The 21,430-nt window shown below is 45.4% G+C and overlaps 1 protein-coding gene and 1 long non-coding RNA gene across 2 annotated transcripts in view; both read left to right on the forward strand.

Annotated features, from left to right (window-relative positions):
• Positions 1–14: 14 nt before the first annotated feature.
• LOC123625739 lies at positions 15–7,047 on the forward strand. Its single transcript, XR_006730632.1, has 3 exons — positions 15–136; positions 1,517–1,610; positions 6,471–7,047. It is a non-coding gene; the product is annotated as an uncharacterized LOC123625739 (long non-coding RNA).
• A 1,345-nt stretch (positions 7,048–8,392) lies between these two features.
• GLT1D1 (glycosyltransferase 1 domain containing 1) overlaps positions 8,393–21,430 on the forward strand; it is a 41,655-nt gene continuing 28,617 nt past the window's right edge. The window contains exons 1-3 of the mRNA XM_045535031.1: positions 8,393–8,533; positions 15,546–15,694; positions 20,253–20,358. Coding sequence (XP_045390987.1) covers positions 8,466–8,533; positions 15,546–15,694; positions 20,253–20,358 — 323 coding nt within the window. The 5' untranslated portion in view covers positions 8,393–8,465. The remainder of the gene's footprint in view (positions 8,534–15,545; positions 15,695–20,252; positions 20,359–21,430) is intronic.

The following is a 21,430-nucleotide window of genomic DNA, read 5'->3' on the forward strand; positions in this document are numbered from 1 at the left end:
GAAGGATGCTTGAGGCCAGGCGTTCGAGACCAGCCTGAGCAAGAACAAGACCGCCGTCTCTACAAAAAAAGAAGAAGAAAATGTCTGGCATGAGAGTTTTCTGCCTGGTTCCTGTAATCATGGAGTTTGCAGCCCGGTACTAAGCCCCAGTGATTGTGTATTGATGGAAGCTGACTCTTTACCGCTTTGTTGGGGATGCTTGCCATACAGCCCTGCTCCTGAGCATAGGAGTCTCTCCTTTGCAACTAAAATAGATAAATAAATGACCTAACTCGTACAGCAGTTGTCTACAGGACAGGTAGCATTGGCTTACAAAATGCATTTTTGTAGGCAGGCTCTTCAACTCAAGGGCCTGTTGGGAAAGAAGACCTCATTGCAGGGACACCCGCGGTGTGAACTAGAACTAGAAATGCACTATTCTCTCGGAAACGCAGGACTCTGCCTTCCGCTGGGCAGCCCTGTCGCCTGAGCCTCGCCCAGTGACAGCTGGAAGGAGATGCTATTTGAGGCGATGAATTCAGAAACCACCAGAGACGGGCGATTTCAGGGGTTGCCTAATTTCTCTGACTTTTTTTCATAACCATTCTGCCTCTTGTTTCACATCTCCATTAAGTTGCTCACAAGTCACTGCCAGACGGTTGCATCTCCTTACGGTGTCTGCTTCCTCAAACTTCCTCAAAACTTTGGTTTAGAAGTGGCCATCACAGCCTTTCTGTTCCATCCACACATTGTTCACTCATTCAGTCAGCAAATAACTGTTCAACACAGACCCCATCCGTCATGACGGTTCAGCCTCAGCACTCACGGCCAAAGCTTATGGTTTTCCAGATTTCCCAGTTCCCTGGGGAGGGACTGTGACAGTGGTTGTCCCTATTATAGCCGTGGGCCATGTCATAGATCTTTCTTCCTGTCCCTGGGTACAGAGAGTCGTCATAAATTCTATTTATTTCAGGGAGTCGCTGTTGCAACCGTTCTTTCTGGCTATAAATGATCTAGACAGAAGTAGAAAAGATAAGAAGTGAAGTAAGGAAAAACACAGCCAACCAATGGACTGGAACCATGTCTTATATGATAAAGCCCAAACCAAAGCTACAAATGAATTCAGCTCTCAGAATGACTTGGGTTTATTTTTACAGAGGATCTGAGAGTATATGGTCAGGAAGGTGGGTTTTGACTTGACTTTTTTCAAGCACTCATTTTATTTGACCCTTACAAGTAGCGACCTCTGCTTCTTGGGTGCCTTTACTCTTGTGTTTTGAAAACCCACAAGACATCTGCAAAAGTTGGGCATTCACCAGTAGAAGGGGGGAGGTAGAAGACAGAGAGGGAGTAAGTGAAAGAAAATGAACTTCTGCTTCCTTCTATTGCAAGAAATGCAGGATATTAACAAATGTACAACCACACCCAACATCCTATTTTAACTGCCACTTTTATAATTTTTCATGAGTAATCTTAACTTATATTCTAATCATAAAATAGATAATTGGTAGTAATAAGTGTATTTTTTTTTTTTTAGGTTAGGCCTTACAGGAAAGATCAATGGCGATGAATAGAAAGAACAAGAACTGAAGCACAAATACAAAGTAACTCAACAAATGAAGTGAAACAAGGTAGGCACAGAAAGGTAAATGCCACATGTTCTCACTCATATGTGGAAGCTAAAAAAGTTTATCTCATAGAAGCAGAGAGTAGAAGGATATGCTAATTACCTTGATTTAATCACTGCACATTTTATGCATGATGAAAATACCACCTTGCACCCCATAATTATGTACAGTTATACATCAATTAAAAATAATAATAAAAGCCAAAAACCCCTCAGTGTATGATAATAAAGGGATTTGCAATCCAGGGGGTGAAAATGGATTGTTCAATAAATTCTGTTGGAATAAATCATTTAATGTAGTGGGAAAGACAGGCTTCACATTTTGTGCTAACATAAATTCCAGATGAATTAAATATTAAAATAAACCCACAATATAAAACCATTAGGAGAAAATATTGACCAATGTAAAATCTTAGAGAAAGGAATGCCTTCTTAAGCCTAATGCTAAAGGCAGAAGCCATAAAGGGAAAAGTTAGTTAATTTGACTACATAAAGACCCAAAACCATGTATATAAAAATAATTATTGCAGTTAATGGCAAACAAACTGGAAAAAAATTGGAGTACATAAGACAAAACTAATGTTCTTATTCTATAAATAGTTTTTAAGAATCTTATAAAAAGATAAACATCCAATAAACAAAACTGGCATAGTGACTAGCCGGGCTCCTTAGAGGAACCTGTTCAGCATCCTTTCCCCTTTCTGGTAATTGCACCTGGATTTTCCTTAGTTAATCACTTTCCCCTGTGGTTTAAGGAGGGCTGGCCGGACTCTGTAGTCCAGGAGTGGGCATTTGACCTGAGCCCACCCAGTCAGCAGTATCCCATCTATTGAGCTAAAGTAATTGGTTCAGAGATGGGTATGGGATCCACCTTGGTCAAAGCCAATCTCAGGACTTATTCTGGAATGAGCAGAAAGAAGCGATTCTCCTTTCTGCTGAGCTTGGAATTATAAAGATAGAAGCCTGGAGTTGCCAGGGACCATCTCGTGAAACCGGAGAATTACACAACCCAGAAGGAGGTAGAGATGAGAGAAAGACCCTGTTTCAAAAAGAAAGTCTCCGGATGGGTGTTCCATTGAACCAGGAGGAGGTATGTGTGTGTCTACCAGGAGTGGACCCGCTGGGAGCCATGCTAGAATTTTGTCTGCCACAATTATGAAGTAAAAACATGCATATTACAGAAAAAAGGTATAGAGTGTTCCTATTTTTTGCAGCAAAAATGACAAACACAAAGCAAAACAGAGCAAAGATTGACAACAACAAAAAGACTGTGTATAAGCACAGCCACAAAAGCATGGTGGAGAGTGTCCACTGCCCGTGTTACCGTGGGGTGGTGTCGGGCCTCGCTGTGTCACTGGTTCTCCTCCTGGAAACAGTAAGCACAATAGCTCCTATGATTTAGGATTTGGGGGGATTAATGGATGAACACGATACAGTGCTTACAACAATGTTAGGGTCACGGTGCATTCCAGTAAACAGGACTATTATGAGGATTATATTTATACATAAAGTCTGGAAGAACTTGAGACCAAAACATTAATATTGGTTATCTCAGGATAGTGGGATTGTGTGTGATTTTTTTTTTTTTGTACAAGCCTTGTTTTGAGAATCTGAATTTGTTAAACAAGTAACTTGCTTATTTAATAAAAATAAATTAAAATGTCAAAAGAATGAATATGGGCCTCTACCAACAACAGGTTGTCACCTGGAGCAGTTCAAAGGGAGTCTTATCTTCCCTTTAGTGAGTCTCTGATATGCCCAGAGTTGGGCCTGGAGCCTCCGTTGCAGATGTGCCTCTTGCCTTAGCAGCGATACAAATCCCTGCAGCTGCACCAAACGCTGCCGCGCTCGCTGTCGCCTTTGACAGTGATGAGCATCTTTGTGCTGAAAAGTCAAGAATCGGGTGGGCTCAGCCATCAGAACAGCAGTGGGAGTCAAAGCCCTGATTTCTTGCCAAAAGCTCAAAGGGAAGGATCGCTTATTTCTGGTTGGTTGACTTCACCATGTTCATTAAAGCAACAGTAGCAGGGACTAGATACTTTCACACCAACATATTTTTTATTTTTTTTGCATTTGGTCACTTTCAAGTGCTGTTCATGAAAGTCAGGAAAAGGAAACATAACCAGGACACACAAACCACAGTTTCATATGTGTGTGTGTGTGTGTGTGTGTCTCTCTCTCTTTTTTAATGAGGATCTATCTCTGTCTGCCTGTCCTTTCTCTTTCTCTCTTATTTCCTCTCCTGCCCTGCTCTGTCTCCCTGTCTCTGTCTCTGTCCCTCTCTCTCTCTCTCTCTCTCTCTCTCTCTCTCTCTCTCTCTCTCTCTCACACACACACACACACACACACACACACAGCATTTGTAGGTTGCAGTACTATGGGGAGAAATAATGACACAGAGTCTAAAATCTCTGACAGAAGCAAAGAAGTAGAGTGCCTCTCTTATTAATATCATAAAGGCAGGAAAAAAAGATACCATGTTGATTTTTATCACAGAATCATCCCTGAAGACGGTGTGCCCACAGTGCTTTCCCTTGAAAATGCTATCATTTTTATGCAGAGTGGGTAATAAAGTTTCATTTTCCCTGGCGCTAGGAACTGGAAAAATAGTCTGAGCAAACACTATGATCAAAGGGAAAAAAAGATCTTGCTTTACATTTATTTTAAGACCCTTATGTTAGAAGCATCTGGAGAAATCTTGTAAGAGACGCCTGTGACTTTTTCTGTCCTATCACTGTCCTCCTCCGTAATTATTTCTACATTATTCCATAATAACACATTTGCCTTTGTGCCCTTGTATGTTACCTACTTGGGAGAATCATAGAAGACTTCATCAAAATGAACCAATTAACTGTAATATTGTTTATAGTTTTTTTTCTCACTTTCCAAATGGGTAAACTGAAGCAACGAATACGTAACATAATGGGTCCCAAAAAACACATCAGAATTTCTTACCTTGTGGAACAGGTGTATTCCAGAAAAATCAAATATGGGTGAATTTCAGCCTAGAAAATCCTGCTGCAGCACTGATTCCCACTAAAAAAAAAAAAAAATACTCAAGCATGCATCCTCATAGGAATAGAATCTCACAGGACCGTGCACATTGAATTATTTGGTTTAATTCAACATTTGGTTAATTCAACATTTATGGACTGCCATTGCCATTGCTCCACTTGACGTTGTCCCAGGCAAGAAGAGGTTGTAGGGATGAGTGACTTAGGTGGGGAGGTCATGACACGGTTGACTGTGGGCTCCGTGGTTATGGTGCAGAGTGAGGTCAGGACAACCAAAAGGGGGACCGAGAGCTGTGTGGGTTAGGGAAGGCGGAGGACAGCCCCAGACGCGCTGATTGGGGGTCTTCATAAATGCAGCCATTTTTGAAATGGGGCTTTTGTGGCAGGCTTCGTGGTGGCCCCAAGGAAGATGTGCCCATGTCCTAATCCCCAGAACCTGTAAATGAACAGAGCTGGCCCTTTGGAAAGACTCAGTCAACTGCTGGTTTCAACCAAGCTCGACTGCCCCTCCCTGCTGTGCTTGAACACAACTGACCTGTGTTCCTTCCTCATAAGAGACCACCGACCAGCGAGTGGTTCTGGCCGGACTACTAAGGCTGGACTCTGAGCACCTTGTGTCCTCTGCTTCACTTCTTGACATCAGAGGGCTAAAATCTCCACCCTGGGACCGTGCTGACACCTGCATTTTTGAACATGGACCCCACGAAGGGGCGTGAAGCTCAATTGTGCCCGCGCACGGTTCTCCTTTCATAAATATTCATGACTCCTCCTACGGCTTGTTAAATATGTATATTCAGCCATGCCACTTGTCATACATTTCTGTCTCCTTTACCTCTCCCTCAAAGTGCCTGGTTCCCACTTCTGGCTGGAGGTTACGCTTCCCAGCCTGTCCGAGTGACCACCTGCAGGCTGCATATAAGAAATAGAGCCCTCCTTTCCTAAGGTGTGAACCTCGCCATTCTTCCACATACGGCACTAATGCCATCCCTGAGGATGGAGCGCTCGCGGCCTAATCACCTCCTAAAGGCCTCATCTCTGGATACTGTTGCATTGCGGAGTCACTTTCAACATGGATTTTGGAGAGGACACAGACATTCAAACCATAGCAGGGACCTTATGTGGAAAGGGGCTTTTTGCTGTAATCAAGATAAAGGCTTTGAGATTTGGAAATCATCCTAGATTATCCAGTGTGCCCTAAATCCAACGATTAAGTGCCTTTCTAAGAAGCTTGCAGAGGGAGATTTGACGGGTGGCAGAGGAGGCAGCCACGTGACCACAGAGGCAGAGATTGGAGTGATGTGGCCACAAGTGAACGGACACCCACAGCCACCAGCCGCTGGAAGAAGCAACTCAGAGATTCCACCCTAATATCTCCGGAGGGAGTGCAGCCCAGCTGACACTGTGACCTCAGGCTTCTGTCCTCCAGAACTGTGAGAGAGAAAAACATTTCTGTTGTTTTCAGCCGCCCAGTTTGGAGCACAGAAGGTCAGATCCAGAAGTAGAAAAGTGGTCTGATCTCGCTTTGGAAAACAAAAGAGAATTTGCCACATCCAATACTTCCCAACTGTGAGAGGAAGGGGTGTTGTGATAGTTTATTTTACGTGTCAATGTGACCAGCCCAGGGGGTGCTCAGATTAAATGCTCTTTCTGGGTGTGTCTGTGAGGGTGTTTCCAGGTGAGATTAGCATTTGAATCAGAGGACTCTGCAAAGTAGGTGCCCCTCCAAGCCTTGGAGGGAGGAGGAATTCACTTCCTTTCTCCTCCCTGTCTCCCTGCTTAGGCTGGAACATCTCATCTCAACTTTCCTGCCTGGCACTGGAATTGACACCTTCATCTCCCTTGGTTCTCAGGCCTTCGAGTGTGGACTGAATTATACCATTGGGTTTCCTGGGTCTCCTGCTTGCAGACGGCAGATTGTGGGACTTCTCAGATTCCAGGCTCACATGAGCTGATTCTTCATGCTAAATCTCCACGTTTGTATATAAATCTACTGGTTCTGTCTCTCTGGAGAACTCGGACTAATGCAGGTATCTATTGGCATTTGGGGGAGACCAATTTTTCTTTGGGCAGGGCTGTTCTGTACGTTGCAAGGTGTTAAGCCTTCTTGGCCTTGTCTTGAAATACTGATAGCATTCCTTAATCATTCAGAAAACACATTTCCTTCCATGACCCCAAATTTCAAAAGTCCCCTGGAGAGCAGTTCTGCATCTAGTTCAACCACTCCTAAGCTGTAGGGGAGAGAGTGTCCTTTGTTCTTTGTGTCACAGAAGATGAGATTAATCCTGGCAGAGGTCAGGAGATTGTTTTAGCCAAAGGTGGGACAATGGAATTAATCAGAACCTTCAGAAGCTCTGTACTTTTGCTCAGAGGACATTGGTACTTTGAGATGGGAGTCTGCTGGCCTCCTCATTTGCCAGCAAATTAATAAACTCCTCTTTCCCTCTCCTCAAACTACTTGTCCTCATTCTTCTGATGCAGCCTCAGGGACAAGTATTGGAACTTTCGGTAACATTACTGGATTTTTAGGTTCCTCCTTCCTTCTTTCCCTCCATCTCTTCTCCTTCCTCACTCCTTCCCTCCCTCCCTTGCTCCTTTCTTTCTTCTTTCTCGTTTTATTTCGTTTCTGTCATCAGGAATGAGTGCTGAATTTGACTGCATGTCCTTATTGTGCCATGGTTTCTTCCTTTCATCTATTCACTTGTATTGCTACAGCAGAGACGACTTACTTCAAACCCATTCTCCTGTTTTTCTTTAGGAGCCATGATTTTATTCAGAGTGGCAAAGTGCCCAGCTAATGCATTTCTCAGCTTCCTTGGATTCAATAAGTGGTCGTGTGGCCAATATGACAAAGGCACAGGGCTGTGTGATTTCCCAGGAAAACCTCTTAAAATGAAATGTACCCCTTTTTGCCTTTCCTTCCTGAGTACTTAGCTTAGTTGGGGGCTGTTTTAAGTCCACACAGGTGGTATTTTGCCTTAAGCCTCCTTCAGCCCCGACTTTTCTCACTCAGCTCGTCCTGTCGGAGACCCAGCTCCGAGCACACAGCCCACGCAGCTCACCTGGCCTGCTGCGTAGGCCGAGCAGCCCCCGCCCCTGATGGGCCCCGGGTTCTGGGCTCAAACCTCTTCCTCACCGCACCTACCTTTCCCTGCTCTGGCTAGTTTAGGGTTGCCTGGGTCTGGGAAAGAATTCGAAACTGACCGTGCCATGTCCCCAGGAATCTGACTAGAGTGGAATCCAAGGCTTCGTGGGGACGAAGGCCCCTGCACACGTTGTCGTGCACAGTGAGGCTCAGATGCCCTCTCAGCACCTGGTGGGATGGGACCCCGGGTCTCGCCTGGTCCCCATGGGCACAGACCCACAGCCACCATGGTAGCCCGAGGAGGCCCCTAATGGACCCTATCACGTGGTCTCTGGGGAGCGACACACGGTCACCCCTGATCCTGGTCCGGGTGAGAGTGGCCCGCGCCACCCCCAACCCAAGTCCCCCAGGCCCCGCGCGCCTCCTCCCCGCCGCGCGCGCGGTCCCCTCTCGTTTCCCGGCCCATCCCTGTCCCAGACCCCTCCCCACCTCCCGGCCCCCTCTCCCCTCCCCGCCCTCTCTCCTCCCCACCTCCCGGCCTCCTCTCCCCTCCCCGCCCTCTCCCCTCTCCCCTTCCCTCCCCGCGCCTCGACCCCTCCCCGCCCGGGCGCGGGCACCTGCGAGCGGGGGCGCGGCCTTGGGGAGCCGCGGGCGGGACAGACCCAGCGCCACCGCCCGCCGCCCCGGCGCCCCCGGCGTCCGCGTCTGCGCCTTCCCCGGGGCCTGGGGGCGGCGGCGGGCGGTCGATGGCCCGGGCGGCGGCATGCGGCTTCTGTTCCTGGCGGTGCTGAGGCCGCACACCGGGAACGCGGTCACCGCCGAGCGCGTCCGGTAGGTGCGGGGACGCGGGGACTGGGGGCGCCCGGCAGGACCCCAGCGCGCGGGGCAGCCCCAGGCCGTGCGCCCAAACGGCCGTGCGGGGGCGCGGGGGCGCGCGGAGAAGGCGGGCGGTCCCCCGCGCGTGCAGGGTGGGTCGGATCCGCCGGGCGCGCGGCGCTGTCCCCCGCAGACCCCCGCGCCGCCGGCCTCGCCTGCCTGCGCTATGCACGCGAGCGCCGCAGACAGGGCGCGGGGCCGCCCGCGGGGCGAGCAGCGCGAGGATGCTCCGGGAAGGCCTCCCTGCCGGGGGTCTGAGCAGAATCCCAGAGACGCGAAGGCTGGGCAGTGGCGCTCGCCTGGGGACGGATTTCCCGGCGCAGGGCCCAGCAGGTGCAAACCCATGAGAGCGCCCCTGGGTCCTGCTCGCCGAAGGAGCCTCCCCTCCCCTGGCACTCTCCATCCTTCCTCTGTGTACCTGCCTGCTTATCTCGGCACCGATCTCTGCCTGCAGTTACCTGGCCCTATCGGTTTGCTCGTGCATTCTGTCTTTGGTCCCTGGAAAGTGTGGCGGACGGGGAGGGGCTGACTCATCACTGCAGACCCAGCTGCCGGGTGCGGGTCTGCATTAGCTGGATAAAGGCATTGGGTCGGGCGGGACACGCAGCAGCGCCGGGATTAGTGCCTGAAGCCCAAGAGAAGCTCTAATTTTTTTCCCCCTCGACACCCTGACTTGCTTCATGAAATTTCCCAATGCGGTGCCCGTGTGTGGGTCTGTTTCCTCATCATTAAGGCTCCACCAACTCTTCCATGTCCCTTTCGGGTAAAAAGTGTTCCAGTTCTAAAGATCATAAGTGAGAATGACCAATATCCCAAGTTAAAATGACCAAGAGAGGGTACGTGAGTTTTCTAAAGTTTACCATAGAGTTTGCAATTAGGGGTTTCCAGGCACAGGTGTGTCTTAGATGGAATTCAGCGACTTTCCAGCCACTCACTGGGCCAGGCGGCCAGGAACCCCACCGTGGTCTGGGGTCACCTTCCAGCGGGGAGGGAGGGGTGAAGGAGGTGGTTTCACAGAGCCATTGGTGCTCAGAAACGTAACTAGATACGGTGAGCAGGAGGCTGGTGGTGGGTGAGGCTGAGACTGCTTTAGATACTGGGGTGGGGGAAAGGAGATGACCTTGACCCTGAGACCAAACAGAGGCCCCCACTCAGATCTAGGGGGTGGTCCCAGGAAGGGGGGTGGAGAGAACAGACCTGAGGTGGGAGCAAGCTTGATGCGCCAGAGCAACGGAAGAAGGCAGAGCTCACGGAATATAGTGAATCTGGGGCAAGTGCTAGGAATTTGGGTCAGAGAGAGAGACAGGCCGGATCTGGCTGACTCGTACACGTGACAGGGAGAACAGCTCGTGCCTAATGAGTACCTGTTATTTAACCTTTGGTTTCTAACGTGACCTATAAACACCCACATCTACACACACCCACTCCAAAGGCCACTCGTTACTTTTGACCCAATTCAGAAGTAAACCAGAAAAATAACTGTCAGCTGCTGTCCTCAGATTCACTCTTCCTTTACTCCTGCACCTGGCGTGTTTGCCGTGCACCTCTGGTGCCGCGTGCCGTGCCAGGCCTTGGGGACGCAGAGGGCAACCAGGCGGGCACGGCCCCCGGGGAGGGCTGACTTAGTTGACCTGGAGTGCAGGGCCGTCGGCTATTTTGTCCTCTGTTTTCCTGGCTGTGCACAAAGCATTATAAATTTGCTATCTGTGCTTTGGTGTCGGATTTTGTCATCCTTTACCTCAGGAAGGACTGCTGAGAAAGGAAAAAGCAGAAGTCGCTGGAAGACACTTTCTTGTCTTGTGAAAATTTAGGTTCCTTGAGGAAATGATGCTGGCATCCTGGGAGGGAGGGGAGGGGGTTCCCATGGCGACAGAGATTCCCTGTGAGCCAATCAGCAGCCAGCAGTGGGAACTGGAGCATCTCCTCCAATATTCTCTGCACAAGACCTTAGTGGGCCTGGGCAGTGGGCAGAGTTGGGGAGCTCCTCAAGTGGACACACCATCCGCTTAGCGGAACAGGGTGTCTGAGTCAAGAAGAGGTGGGTTCAGATTTGCACACTCAAGTTGGTAGTTGTAAATGGACACCCCACATGTAAGTAGTCATGCTACACCAAGATGAATACATTGATATGGGAAGTACGGGCCCTGTGGGAACACGTAGGTGGGGGCCTATCCAGGATAGAGGTCAGGGGAAGCCTTTTGGTGCTTGCAAAGCCCTCTGCTTAGAAACGGCAAGATGTAGACCAGGTTTGCTTTGGGGCTCTGTGCTCTTACCCATAACGGGGATACTGATGTGACCTGCCACGTGGGGTTGTTGGGAGGATCAAATGAGTTCATATATTTTCAACATTTGATTTTATTTTTTCTGCAATGGCAGAATTGGGCAGTTAGGACACCTCTGTCTCCCTCTGGCCCACAAACACAAAGACATTTGCTCTGACCACGTCCAGAAACGGTTTTCTGACCCCCTGTTCTAAACCTACTAATAGACGTTTGCTAATTAGTGAGTTCCACGCCCAGTGTATTGTCTGCAGAGCTGCCGTGGGTACTGGGGAAATGCATGCAGAGGGTTATGGAAATCGGAAAAAAGTAAAGGGTTTGGGCTTCCTTGGCCCAGAATAGAGAATTCTGAGGGTCAGCTCAGAATTCACTCAGATGAGTGTGTGGACATCAAAATTATTGCAAATGTCATTGCATTGATAGTGGACTTTGTACGGTGGGTGGTGACTGTTCTCTTTCCGCATCTTGAACATAGTTTGCAACAGTGTTTTTATTTGGATGGGAAGCACTTCAAATAATGAGAGCAAACTGAAGCCCTAATCAATACTGTCTGGAAAACGGAGAAAGAAAGGAACACAAAAATCATCTGCATGGAGGGCAGCATTTTCCCTTTAGTGCTCAGCTGCTTTTTGGTGTCTTCATTCTGAATTCTGTGATTGCCAAGCATTTGGAAAGAAAAAAAAAATGCTCGAGGAAAAGTTTTCATGTTTTCTAGTTTTTCTTTAGAGGAGTCAAAGGAAGTTGTGGATGTACACTGAGTGGAGGGGAGGAGACTATTTCCTTTTTTCCACGTTAAGTAACAGGCATGGAAAGTCAGTTAACATCTTCATTTAACAAACATCGAGCCTCTTCCGTGGAATGTAGCCCTCTGCCCATGGAGGCAGGCGCTGGTCAGCTACCAAGAGCGTTTGTACCTCTGCTCAGAGCTAAGCCTGGTCGTTTGGAGAAAGGCTCCAGCACCCTGGCACGAAGACAGATATGATCCGTGCTGTGAAGGGGGGCAGGGTGATGACAGTATGCGCTAAAGGGAATCCACCCCATTTAAGAGGGCGTGGGCCAAGGGACAGCTCCCCTCTGCCCTGGGAAGGTTCACAGAAAACCAGCTGACACAAGGGAGATTAATAGGAGGAAAGACACAGATTTATGGGGCCACACTTTTAGTGACATGGGAGCTTTTGAATATAGACCCAAGGACAGAGGGGAAACTGTCCGTTTTTATGCCTCGGTTCGCACAGCACAGGCAGCCGGGTAGAAACAGGATTGGACACAAAGGGTGTGATGTAATGTGAATAGACTGAGTGGGAAACCGGCGAGGCCCGTCTGTCTAGACTCCTCTTGGCCCCTCTGTGCAGCATCCTTCCTTCTGGGTGTGGGGCAGGACCCTCTCTGGAATGGGGGGGGTGCATCTTATGACCTGCAATAAAACAAGGTAGGTCAGATAATTTCTTTATGGCCAGTTTTTACCCTGAAAGGCTGGGGGAAAGTTAGAGTAGTATTTTCAGGTTTTATGGCTGGGTTTGGGGAAAAGGGGTCTGGTTTCTATGACCTGCCTTGGGGGGAGAGAGATTACAGTTTTTATGGCTAGTCTGGGGTGGGGGGAGACCGAGGTTCCAGAGACAGGAGGGCAGGAGAAGATCAGAGAGAAACGTTTGTTTTGGGGGCTGTGTCTGAGGCCTTCGTTTTGGGGTGTCTTTCTCTGAGCCCCAGCAAGGGCCTGGGAAGGCGTCTTTAAGAGATAACTTCTTCTTTGCCATGCAGTTTTTTAAAATAGAGATATAATTCACATCGTATAAAATTTACCCTTTTAAAGTATACCCATCAGTGGTTTTTAGTGTATTAGTGAAGTCACGCAGCCATCAGTACTATCTAATTCCAGAACATTTCTGTGGAATTCAAACCTTTCTTTTCCATTTATCAACACTTTTTTTGGGCTTCTCATTGCTTAGAGCTTCAAGAAGGGATGGAATAGCAGTTATTCACCTCTGCTCAGAAGCATGTTGAATTCTTATTTTTGTGTGAGATATTTTCTACAAGCATCCTTCCTGCTTCTGCCGGTCAGCTGCCATTACCTTTCCCAAGGATGGGGGAGAGAAGTGGGTTATCGACCAACAATGCCTGGATCAGGGTTAATGATGAAAATGGTCAGGTCAGGACACAGGATGGGCTTCAATAAGTTAGACCTACTTAGGTCCCACACCTTGACTTTTCTTTATTTGCATAGTGAGGTTGCAACATTGTATGGTTAATTACATTGTAAAAAGGAAACAATAAGAGAGAGAAACATGATCATTCACATATTAGTCTGGTGATGGAGCTCACCTATGCCCCAGGGGGGATGTGAGCTTGAGAGTTTGTATCTAGCATTTCTTCTGAGGGTCTTTTTTTTCCTACGTGGCTCCTATACTGTTGACAACTTGATTATTTTAGGATCACAGTGCTTGAAGATTCTAGATGTCGTCCTTCCCCTGTTCTTTCTTCTGTTCTTACTTTTATGATTTTACATTAATACAATATTGCCCTGAAATTCCAGCCAGCTAATCCATCTGGTGTCCCACTGGAGAAATAACTATTTCATTGTAGGAGTTAAAAAAAAATGGCTATGTTGAACTTGACCTTTGTACTAAAGTACTGTCTAGATAGTTTAAGAGATTTTCAAGGGTAATTCTAAGTGTACTTGATTTTCACCTATGTGCTGAGTTTGTAACCAAAGCCCAAAGTAAGATGTGACTCCATCGTTCATATTAATATAAGTGCAGTGCGGAGGGTTACAGGAGAGAAAGGTTCAAAGCATGATGGAAATTTTGCAGTAGGAACAGGGACTTCAGAAGAGCTCTATGGAAGGAGCTGGCATTAGGAAGTGTCAAGTCACAGGCAGGAAGGCTCACAAAGGCAGCATGATGTGTCAGCTGTCCTGGTGGAAGGCTGGTAGGTATTGGATGAATTCCTGCTGTGCGGAGCTTGCTAGGTGCTGGGCTGAGGTGTTTGCACCTTATCACGGAGACTCATTCAGCCATTAGTTTATTCCTTAAGCAGGACAGATACAGACTCCATTCTCATGCAATTTGCAGTCCAGTTGGCTACACTGAGCTGTTTGAGAGTTTTGATCAGGGGAGAGACCTGCTGCCATTTGTTTATATACAAATGCACTCAGGCACACACACACACACACACACACACACACACCCCTCAAATAATTATGAAAGATAATATAAGCACACAGTAAAAAAAAAATCCAACAACACAAAAGGGCATGTGGTAAGAAGACAGTCTCCCTCCCACCTTAGCCTCCGGTTTTCCTCTTTAGACATAATCATTGTTATTTATTTCTTATGTATCCTTCCAGATATTCTGTGCACATGCAGTGTATATATACAAAGTGGCCTTCACTTCCCTCTGTTTTCATTAACAATGTATCTTGGTCATTCTAAATTACTTCATGGTGACCTGCTCCTTCTTTTAATGGCAGAGAACATGATTGGATGTATCTACCATAACATATTAATAACTGGGGCCCGACTTGCACTTTGAGGTGGTTTTTATTTCTTTTGCTGCTTCAAACACAGCTGCAGCGCCTGCTCTTGAGTGAATGCATTTGAACACATATCCAAGTATATCTTAGGAATAAATCCCTAGCAGTGGAGTTACTTGGTCACAGGGTTGGTGCGTTCTAAATTTGCTAACAGTTGCTGCATCCCCTGCAAAAGAGGTTGTACCACTTTGCTCTGGCACAAATAATACACGGGAGTGTTCATTTCATGAAGCCTCAGGCAGACTTTTTAATCTTTATAGATATTCTACGAAGAAAGAAAAAGATGACTGCAGTTGAGCACCAACCATTTCCTTTAATTAAAAGCCCAGTTGTATTTCTTTTTCCATAGACTGCAATTTTATGCCCATCCCCAATTTTTAATGGTGTTTTTAGTCTTTTCTATTGATTTATGAGAGAGATTTATATATTAAGCAAACTAGAGTTTTTCCTTTTGTAAATATTGTAAATACTCCCCTCCCCCAGATTTCATTTGTGTTTTGATTTTGTGCATGCTATTGTCACCAATCAGAACATTCTTTTTTGTTTATCAGATGTATGTTTTAGATTTGTTGCCAGCAACTGTACTAAGGTGAGGAGAAAGAGAAATGTTTGAAAGATTGTGTGTGTGTGTATTCTACCTGCAATACACACACACACACACACACACACACACACATGTATATATATTTTACAGGTAGAATGGAAAGGCCATGATGTATTTTTTGAAGCTATGATAATAGGTGACTTGTGAAATCTTTTTAAAGAACTGAATAGCAGAGGCTTGAAAACAAACTTCAGGTACCATTCACATTTAAGGGACCAGGAAAAAAAAAAGTGGAATTAAGGAAATAGAGAAGGAGATTTCTGGTATAGCAAGTGCCACTAAGGATGGGAGTGTTTGCCCCGTGTCTCAAGGCTGCCAAACCCTCCTGGATTAGCCTTCCTCCCTCTGGCCTCGTCCTGGGTATCTGATGCTGGTGGATGAATGTTCTTGTCATTGACTATGAGCCTTGTCCGTAAGACAGGTTGCCTACAAAGGGCCATGCACTAAATAAGTATTATCAATGGCATTGATTTAAAATCTTAATCAGAGCAGCAACTTGTGGCATATTAATGTTCCCCTCCCTGCCCATCTTGTACTTTGTCTTTTTTGATAAAGGGTCCACCTAGAGGCAGCAGGACATGTGTGCATTCTGAAAGATGCCTTTGACTTTGAAAGCCCATCTGAAATCGCAAACCTCATCACAGCTGAGAAGTGCGAGGCCGCCTTGGCCCTTCATCTGTACCGGGCAGGCAGACTTCTGCAAGGTAACCGACTCTTTCTCTTTAAAGTCCAACACTGGAAATATGGGAAACTGGAAGCACCTGTCATTCAATAAAATAGGAAACTGCATCTCTTGTTCACCCAGTTCAGAAATGGAAGGGATACAATGATACCTTTGGTTAGTTTTTCTATTAAGTAATTTTCTAAAATGTCATAACTGTGCTGATCGAGAAAAGATGTGTATTAAAGCTGTTCTTACTGTATTCAAAGTATCAGCCTGAATTTTTTTCAGTGTATAGTTCATATTTCAAAGTATTTCCAAATTGAAAAAGAGGGTTCTTTTACAAATATAGAATGAACACTTACGAAAGATTTTATTCAACCCCTTAATCAATGAGGAAATTGCTAAGAGGCTAACGCCGGTTTAAAGCACGTTTGGGCAAATGTGGTTTACGTAGGCAATTTAATAAAGAATGTCAGAATAAGATCGCCAGGTTAGCTGCAAAGCTGATTGACATTCAACAGGGCAGTGAACCCTAAGCTTGGAGACTATTTTTTCTACTAGGCGGAAATGATTTACATCTCCACCTGACACAAAGCTACAAATTAGTTACTGTGACTTCGCAGAGTATGAGCTCTTAATTATTGGTGAATAGTGAAGCCAAACAAGGATACATTCTCTTAGGAAATTAACTAATGTTTGGGGGATCTTTTCAATGCTGCTTCCTAAGACATTTCACGGAAGCCTGTGTGCCGTGTAGAAAGCTTTCCCTGTGCACCATGAAGCTTTTGCTTAACCAGGTATTAAGGGGCTTTTTCTGTTCCAGTTACGCACGCTGAGCCGCCAACATTCTTACCAGACGCCTGTGTAATATTCTGTCCTGTGGATGCACCATAAGTTTTTATTATTTTTTAAATTTTCTTTTTCTTGTTTTTTATTTATTTTTTCTTTCCTTTTCTGCACCATAAGTTTTGTAGACAGTCTTTCTTCTATTGGTTAAACTGTATTTAAAAATATATAGCACATGATTATTTTTAAAATTACAAAAGTAAGTGCTTTGGAAACTATATAAAAATACAAAGAAGAAAATACGGCATCTGCACTTTTACTATCAAGTGATGACCATGGCTTGTGGGTGTGTGTTTTGTTTTATTTATATTTTTATTTAAAATTAAGTTTGCAAAAAAGATACACCCTTACAATATAAACTTGCAACTTCTTTTTAAAAATTTTTGTATGCTATTTATTATGTGCTAAGCACTGTGTTAAATGCTTCAAATGGAGAGATACTGCTGTATCTGACTCTTTTTCTCTGTGGTCTGTGTGTGTGTTTTAAAATTGCAATCAGCTGGGTGCGGTGGCTCATGTCTGTAATCCCAGCACTTTGGGAAGCTGAAGAAGGAGGATTGCTTGAGGCCAGGAGTTTGAGACCAGCTAAGGCAACATAGTGAGACCCCATCTCTAAAAAAAAAAAAAAAAGGTAGCCAGTTGTGGTGGTGTGCACCTGCAGTTCCAGCTACTGGGGAGGCTGAGGCAGGAGGATCACTGGAGCCCAGGGTTTCGAGGCTGCAGTGAGCAATAATCACACCACTGTACTACAGCCTGGGTGATAGAGCAAGATCCTGTTTCAAAAAAAAATTGCAATCATACTGTACTTATAGTTTAGTAATATTTTATAATATGTTAAGAAATGTTCCTTCATCATTGAATGGTCTTCTACAACATGGTTATAAATGGTCACATCTTATTTCTGTTTTCCCTTTCAATTATAAACAATTTCAATTTCTGTTTTCCCTTTCAATTATAAACAATATTGTGATGAACAAACTTCTGCACAAACCTTTGGAGCCCATTTTCTTTCGTATTTTGCAGAAGTGACATTGGAGGATGAACGAGTATATGCAGTTTTACTTTTTAAATTTTTTATAAACCTTTTTAGCCAGGAGCATAGATTCAAGTTCCCCTAAATGTATGCTCCTAGGTATATTCATTTTTGAAGCGTCTGATACATATTGCCTAATAATAACTACCGACATTTATGTTACAGTGTATATTAGATATAGCTAAGTAACACCATAACAACTTGGACAAGTGGAAGTTTGCTATTCTGTTTAAAATCAATATTTGCCGAGCAAATGATTAGGTCAACATATTGCTAAGTAGAATTTGCAAGCACTGGGAAATAGCACATTAACAACATTAATACACATTGCAGATAAATTGCAGGTGTAATACAGGTATATTTAAAAGCACTATCAATTTTAATGCTTTAAGTTATGGACCAATTGCCATGTGGACTTCGAGGTAACACATTGTATGCATTTCTTCCTCTCTGGCATGTCTATAAAAAAGGTTTTTGACATGTATACCAATCATTCTTTCAAGTGTGTAAGAACAGATTTTTATAGCTATCCTTACCTAAGATATACTGTCACCTGTCCCCCTGTAGTCTGTCTTCTGGGCTCTCTCATATGCCCTAAATGACACACAAGAGAAAACTCACCAGTTAATGTGATGCTGGCTGGGAGTGTTTTAAGGAAGCCCTTCCTATTTCTTGTTGACACTGTGCTTTAGGCTTGAACATACTAAGGAAGCAGTTAGGGTCAGGTGGCCGATTAAGAAACCAAGTTTGGGCCGGGCATGGTGGCTCACACCTGTAATTCCAGCACTCTGGGAGGCCAAGGTGGGAGGATCCCTTGAGGTCAGGAGTTCGAGAACAGCCTGAGCGAGAGTGAGACCCTGGTCTCTACTAAAAATAGAAATAATTAGCCAGGTGTGGCTATCCGGGAAATGTTGGTCAAAGGACACAAAGTTTTAGCTAGACAGGAGGAATGAGTTCAAGAGATGTACTGCACACCATGTTGACTATGGTTAATAACAATGTAATGTAGTTACATTAATAACAATGTAACATGTACTTAACATTGCTAAGAGAGTAGATTTCAAGTGCTCTTATCACAAATAAATGGTAAGTATGGGAGGTAAAATGCACATGTTAATTAGCTTAATTTAGTCTCTCCACAATGTATAGATATTGCAAAACATCAGGACACCGTAAATATACACAATCATAAAAAAAGTTTGCAAGGATATTTTGTATAAATCATGCTATAGCAAAGGACTGCCAGAAGTTTTCTGAGTGAATTCATAAAGTCCTTTGCTATTAAGGCTAACACTCTGCCTATTTAAAGCTTTATGTTCTTAGTAATAGAATGAACATCAGAAAAACAGAAAAGTAAATGAAATATCCCACATTCCATTTTTCTAAGTGTTAATTCAATTCAGAGAATTTCTAGCTTTGTGTATTTAACATTTCCTTAGTATAAAACACGGTGAAACTAGCTCTCACTTACGGGGTCTGCTCTGTCCCAGGATGTCCTATGTAGTCTCATTCTCACCAGCCCGCTGGTGAATACTGTCTCTGTTTCACAGACGAGGTGGCTGTGGTTCAGAGAAACTGAGTCATTTGCCCAGAGTCACACACCTTGCAGGGGAAGAACCAGGACTGTAACAGGGATGTCCAAAGTCAAAGTCCTGGGCTTTCTCCGCTAAATTGGATTTGACATGTTTGAGTTATTGTTCCTTGGCTTACGGAGTTAGGAAGGTCCATCGTCTTAATTACTGAAAGTGTGTATTCATCATCCTGCAGCTCTGGAGGTCAGAAAGCTGAAATGGCCTCCTAGGCTAAGGTTAAGGTGTCAGCAGGGCTGTGTTCCTTCTGGGGGGCTCTTGGGGCGAATCTGCTCTCTTGCCTTCCCCCCTTCCAGGGGTACCCACGTTCCTCCGTCTTCAGAGCCTCCGTGTCTGGGGAGACATCCTCGCTCTGACGTCGACGGTCCCGCCTCCTCTTGCACTTAGTAGGATTCCTGTGATTATGTTGCACCCACCTGGATCATGCAGGGGAACCTTCCCCATTTTAGGGTCAGCTGATTAGCAACCTTCAATTCTATTGGCTGCTATAACTCTCCTTTCCCCTGGAACATGTCATGGGTTCTGAGAATTAGGATGTGGATTTTGTTGGGGGCAATTATTCTTCCTACCGCAGACCTCCCTGTGGTCACCAGAGATTCATGCTCTTCCCACATGTGAAAATCTTCACCCTATCCCAAGATCCCCCCACATCTAAACCCATCACCACTGGTGAATCACCTGTATTGGATGGGCTTTTCTTTTTATTATTTTACTTTATTTTATTTTATTTTATATTTTAAGACACAGAGTCTCACTCTGTTGGCCGGGCTAGAATGCAGTGGCATGTTCATAGCTCATTGCAGCCTTGAACTCCTGGGCTCGAGTGATCCTCCTGCCTCAGCCTCCCAAGTAGTGGGGACTACAGGTGCTCGCCATCACGTCTGGCTAATTTTGTTGTTGTTGTTGAGATGGCAACACCTATAGTGGTTGATGTCTCCCGTGATGGCCTCTCAGGGTCACATTTACGTAGTGCCACCCGTTCTGCTATTCGGAGAGTGGATAAAATTAAACAACAACATACAGCCCCTGTGTTCTGGAAACTTCAGTGTTTAAGATCATGCCTTGGGGCGGGTTGGTGAGGGGTGTCTCCAAAGCTGAATTTTGCTTTGTTAACTGTCATCATTTTGCAGGTCACCGGGTCCCTTTCGGAATCATCTTTGGCGGGACTGATTTGAATGAAGATGTCAACCAGGGAGAAAAGAACAAAGTGATGGGAAAAGTTCTCGAGGAAGCCAGGTAAGGCTTAAGGGAATTTCACCGGAGTCAAACACTGAAACCATTTGGATGGAATTAATTGAGTCCAAAAGACTGAGGAAACCAGCCATTGGGGAGCTTTACATCTCACCCCTGAGACACCAATTTCACCTAATCTTTTTTATCTTTTGGCACATTTTTGTTTTGCCACGAATGGTCACTGTTCACAGGTTATTGCGCTGGAATAAGTCTCCAGCTGCAGTTAATATCGGGTAAGCGTTCCTAGAATGTTCTGGAGGGTAGAAAAGACAGCATCGTTGCTTTCTAAGAGATAACAGCACAGACACACTCTAGCCTCATCAGCGCACAAATTAGGGTCCGTTTGCATCAGACTTGCCCAAGGAGACTGTTTGTGGCACGGCTCTTACTGATGCAGCTTCCTGAGCTGTATAAACTATTTGCAAGACGGGTCACCGGTGAGACTTCTAAACTGTGGCTCAGTCTTTTTTCTCCAGTGTGTCCCTCCAGCCGTGCCGGGGACCTGAGAGGCGGCTGCCGGGAGCACAGCTGTATCTGCCCTGGGCAGTGCTTCTCAGAGCGGCAGATACTTCCTGTGGACAGCACCCTCCAGCTGCGACAAACTAGGACACCTCCACCTACTTCTGACTGCCCTGGGGTGGGGTGGCTGTTACCCTCAGTTGAGCATCATTGCCAGAGCTGCACTTGTCGATGTTTTTCATGTCATAAGGGAGTCTTTAATCCTGTAAGGAAAGTAAATTTGAAATGGCCCATCTGAGCCTTGTTTTCCGTTTCTGCTGTCTCCAGTCCTTTTTTGTCTACAAAGCCTCTGCTCAGCCCATCAACACACTCCTTCCGTTTTGTGGAACGAGGTGCTAGAACAGCTAATAAAAGCCAGTTAAGATCTTTAAGTTTGTTGTAATTGTGTCTTTTGACAATGCGTATTTAGAAAATTATATTGGTACAGCATTCTGGAGTGAATTGGAAGGCTTGGTTAAAAAAAATAATCACTCCAATTTCTTTGTATAACAAATGCAATCACGAGAATTAAAATAGCGATAAAAGCAATATGAATCCTCTATGATCATATAAAAAT

Source organism: Lemur catta, chromosome 21 (assembly GCF_020740605.2).
Source record: "Lemur catta isolate mLemCat1 chromosome 21, mLemCat1.pri, whole genome shotgun sequence".
Taxonomy (NCBI): Eukaryota; Metazoa; Chordata; class Mammalia; order Primates; family Lemuridae; genus Lemur; species Lemur catta.